At 45.0% G+C, this 4,100-nt stretch overlaps 1 protein-coding gene and 1 long non-coding RNA gene across 3 annotated transcripts in view; one reads left to right on the top strand and one right to left on the bottom strand.

Moving 5' to 3' along the window:
* Positions 1–1,267, top strand: part of LOC106725573 — a 22,684-nt gene extending 21,417 nt beyond the window's left edge. Inside the window, exon 3 of the long non-coding RNA XR_001361456.1 lies at positions 990–1,267. This is a non-coding gene — a long non-coding RNA (uncharacterized LOC106725573). The remainder of the gene's footprint in view (positions 1–989) is intronic.
* BBS7 (Bardet-Biedl syndrome 7) overlaps positions 1–3,120 on the bottom strand; it is a 39,207-nt gene extending 36,087 nt beyond the window's left edge. Inside the window, exon 1 of one of the 2 annotated variants that reach the window (XM_014537110.1) lies at positions 2,878–3,120. In XM_014537110.1, the coding sequence (XP_014392596.1) occupies positions 2,878–3,063 (186 nt within the window). In that variant the 5' untranslated portion in view covers positions 3,064–3,120. The remainder of the gene's footprint in view (positions 1–2,877) is intronic. The other variant, XM_005863132.2, reaches the window with a different exon arrangement.
* Positions 3,121–4,100: the final 980 nt, after the last annotated feature.

Below are 4,100 nucleotides of genomic sequence, written 5' to 3'. Positions count from 1 at the left end.
GCCCCAACTCCCCAGTCAGCCCTGCTCTGAGCCTGACCAGGGGCTGCACCTAGGGATTGGGCCTGCCCTCTGCCACCCGGGAGCAGGCCTAAGCCAGCAGGTCGTTATCTCCCGAGGGGTCCCAGACTGCGAGAGGGCACAGGCCAGGCTGAGGGACACCGCCCCCCCGCCAGTGCACAAATTTTTGTGCACCGGGCCTCTAGTCCTATATAATAAAACTCTAATATGCAAATCAACCAAACAGTGGAAAGACCTGTGGACCGACGGGTTGCTATGACATGCACTGACCACCAGGGGGCAGATGCTCAACACAGGAGTTGCCCCCAACCCCCAAGCCCTGACCAGTGGCAGCGGGGGTGGGGGGAGGAGGAGGGCTGGTGACTGGGCGGCGCCAGGCCAGCTAAGGTGGGTGTGAGCGGGGGTTCCGATCACCCCACTGGTCACCACACAGATCGACCCTGATCGCCGGCCAGGCCTAGGGACCCTACCCGTGCATGAATTTCGTGCACTGGGCCTCTAGTATATTTATATATGTGGGAGTGTGTGTGTGTGTAAATAAGCCACTCATCCCAAGAATCAAAGTATAAATGTTCTTTCAAGCACAAAATTGGCCTACTATTAGGATATAAAATGAGTCTCCAATATAATAACATTGATATTGTGCAGAATTTGTTCTTAGGCCACTTACAGGGGATCACAAACCCCTTTGTGTATTTGATGAAAATTGTGGACTTTCTCCCTAGAGCAATGAGCATTCACAAATAATTATGTTCACATTTCCAGATTCATGGATCTTTGAAAAGATGAAAAAACACATAGTTAAGGTTTTGATTTTTTGACAATACACTACTCAATAATTTGTAAAACAATCTATTACTGGGATTCCCAAAGTGGGTTCCTAGACATATGGAAGTCAACAAGAACCTTTTCGGGAATGTGCCCCATCAACACATTTTTCTAAGAAAGACTTTATTTTCCTTTTTCATTAGGTTGATATTTGCAATGATGATACCCAGAATTGATGGGCAAAGTTAACGGTATCTGACCAGAAATAAAACAATGACACCAAACAATATCAGTAACCTGTAATCCTCATCATCAAGTGAGAGTTAAGGGGAAAACAATCTAGTTTCATGTAAGAATGTCCTTGATGAAGCAATAAAAAGTATTAATCTTATTAAATCTTGACCCTTGAATACATGTCTTTTTAATAATTAGTGTGGAAAAAATAGGAAGTGTGCATTAAGCAGTCTGCTGTATACCCAAAAAGCACTTGTATCATTGTCTGAGTGATGAGCGACACTATCCATTTTTTTTAAGAAACAACATTTTTAACAACAAAAGAATAACCAGCAACTGTTGCTATTAACACATGAGTATTTCGTGGACTTTAAAAAAAACTGGAGGAAGTGAGCTTATTATTTCAAAGGAAAACCACTGACAGTATTTGCTAATATGGGAAAGTCTGAGCTTTCAAGTGAAAATCAGTACAGTAGGTCCTCGGGTTATGTCGGAGATCCGTTCCTATGGCAACGCAATGCGATTTTCGCTGGAAGTCAGAACCCACCTACATAAGCACCTACGTCACTCACATGGAGCACAATCACAGCAGTAATGAAGTGAAACAGTAAAAAAAATTTAAAAGAAAGATTCCTGAACTTTACTTGTGATAAATAAATAATAGAAAAACATAAAGCACATATGTATATACGTTGAAATGATGGAACTTTTTTTTAAATAAATACTGTAAATGGGAGATGGCGATGTACATCGAGTCCAATGTAACCCGACTGCCTGTATTTTGGAAAACTTGTATCTGCCACTGTGAGACTGACAGCTTCAGAATTCTTAACTTTTCTGATGAGACCAGCAACACTAATAAATGTGACATGTTGTGTGTTTTTTAACTGATTTTTAGAGAGAGGAAGGAGAGAGAGAGAAACATTGACCAGCTGTGAACTGGGGACCTTTAGGTGCACGGGGCAACGTTCAACCAACTAAACCACACCGGCCAGGGCCAAATGTGATGTTTGATATTCTACAATAAAATGTGTTACCCTGGCAGACACATACAATCTGGTACACACAAGTATATGCATAAATTATTTCCAGAAAAACAGAATACGATTTTAATAAGCATGCTTATACTATTTACTAATTGTGCATAATCTATCTATCTATATAAAAGGCTAATATGCTAAGTGTCTGACCGAAGGACTGGCCACTATGATGCGCACTGACCACCAGGGGGCAGACACTCAATGCAGGAGCTGCAGTAACTTGGCAGCGGTGGTTCTCAAGTGACGCACCCCAAAACCAGAGAGGAGGGAGCTTGATTCTTCGTGGGGCCGTGCAATTCCACCTTCCGCCATGGGTTATGATGTTGCTGGGGCACTGTCGCCCCAAATCTGGTTTACCGCATACTTGCATTTTCGTTTCACACCCTGTATGACAGCAACTTTGCAGAGTGCCCTCTCGCACTCTGGGACCCCCTGGAGGATGTCGGAGAGCAGGTTTTGGCCTGATCCTCGCAGGCCAGGCCAAGGGACCCCACCTGCCGGAGGAACCCGGCTCACTCTGCAGATGCTGGGGAAGGACTGCGGGAGGTTGGCTCCAGGGCGTGTCCGGCCCATCTCGCCCAGTCCCGCCCCACCGGCCACCTTCTAATTACTTTCCTTTCAATGTGCACGAATCCATGCACTGGGTCACTAGTAAGATTATAATGTTCTAGAAAATGACTGTTTGTAAATGTCACTTGGTATCATTGCCACTCTCACATTCGCACTGTAAAAAGAATAGCTCGTTGCTAAGGAAGGAAACACAAACCCCTCCTCTGCTGCAGCTGAGGAGACTGCAGAAATCGCATCTCTACTGTACCTTTTGTGTGGCGCTGCCTCTGGTGGCCGGAAGCAGCTTCATGGTCTTCTGAGATGTCACTCCCACCTGGAAACACAGCGCACCCAGTGAATGTCCTCTCCCAACCGTCCTCTCAGTCACTACATCAGAAATTAGCAGGACCGGCAGAGGCAGCCCACAGTGAGTTTTATTTTTCGCTGCAATCATTAGTGATACAAGGTAATTATTACTATCAGCGATGAACTTGTTATCTAATGAAATATGTCACAAAAGTCAGAAGACAGGAAACAACCCCCAAACAATAAAATTTACCTTTGTCAAAATGTATGCTGTCAAGCCAAAAAAAAAAATTGTTACCTTACTGACAAGCTACTTCATGAAAAAATATTTCTAGAAGCCTTCTTTTACAAGTTCATACAGTTGTTAAAGAGGTGGGGTTTTTTTTGGTAAAGGAATTTAAAAAATCTTTATTGGACACAGAGTAATTATTAAAAAGGCAACAAAGAAGATTTTTGCTAAAACACCAAATATCCTGATGGCCATGATGTCCGATAAAACTAATCCTGAAGATGGTTTTACAAAAGGGACAGAAGAGGAAAAATGGCTTGTTCCCCCGGGGAACTGTCACAGCGGTGCACTGCGAGCTAGGGGAGGAGGACCAGAGGCAAGCTGGAGAAAACAACCAACCCAGAAGGCATTCCCAGGCAGTGCAAGTCTATAATGTTATTCTGCATGCCAGGGAGTGGTATTACAGTTTCAGAGCAGGTACTTGGGCCCTAGCCGGTTTGGCTCAGTGGATAGAACGGCGGCCTGCAGACTGAAGAGTCAGGACTGAAGGGTCCCAGGTTCGATTCTGGTCAAGGGCACGTGCCTTGGTTGCGGGCTTGGTTGCGGGCACATCCCCAGTGGGGAGTCTGCAGGAGGCAGCTGATCGATGTTTCTCTTTCATTGATGTTTCTAATTCTCTATCCCTCTCCCTTCGTCTCTGTAAAAAAATCAATAAAATAAAAATATATTTTTTTTAAAAAAATAAAAGCATGCCCTTGGATTTGGACTTTGAAACATCAGTCTAAGAAGGGACGTGGGGCTGGAGGCTGGAGGCTGGGAGCCCAATCCGGAGGCTGTTTCTAGTATCGAGCAACGGGGGCCAATGGAGACAGAAATGGGACCTATTCCAGAGGCGTTTAATTTGATGAGCAAAGCAGGGCGCGGTGGCAGCGGGAGGCGGGCGGGAGCCGGTGGGG

This window comes from Myotis brandtii, unplaced genomic scaffold (genome assembly GCF_000412655.1).
Source record: "Myotis brandtii unplaced genomic scaffold, ASM41265v1 scaffold1722, whole genome shotgun sequence".
Classification (NCBI taxonomy): Eukaryota; Metazoa; Chordata; class Mammalia; order Chiroptera; family Vespertilionidae; genus Myotis; species Myotis brandtii.
This window is presented reverse-complemented; position numbering and strand designations above follow the sequence as displayed.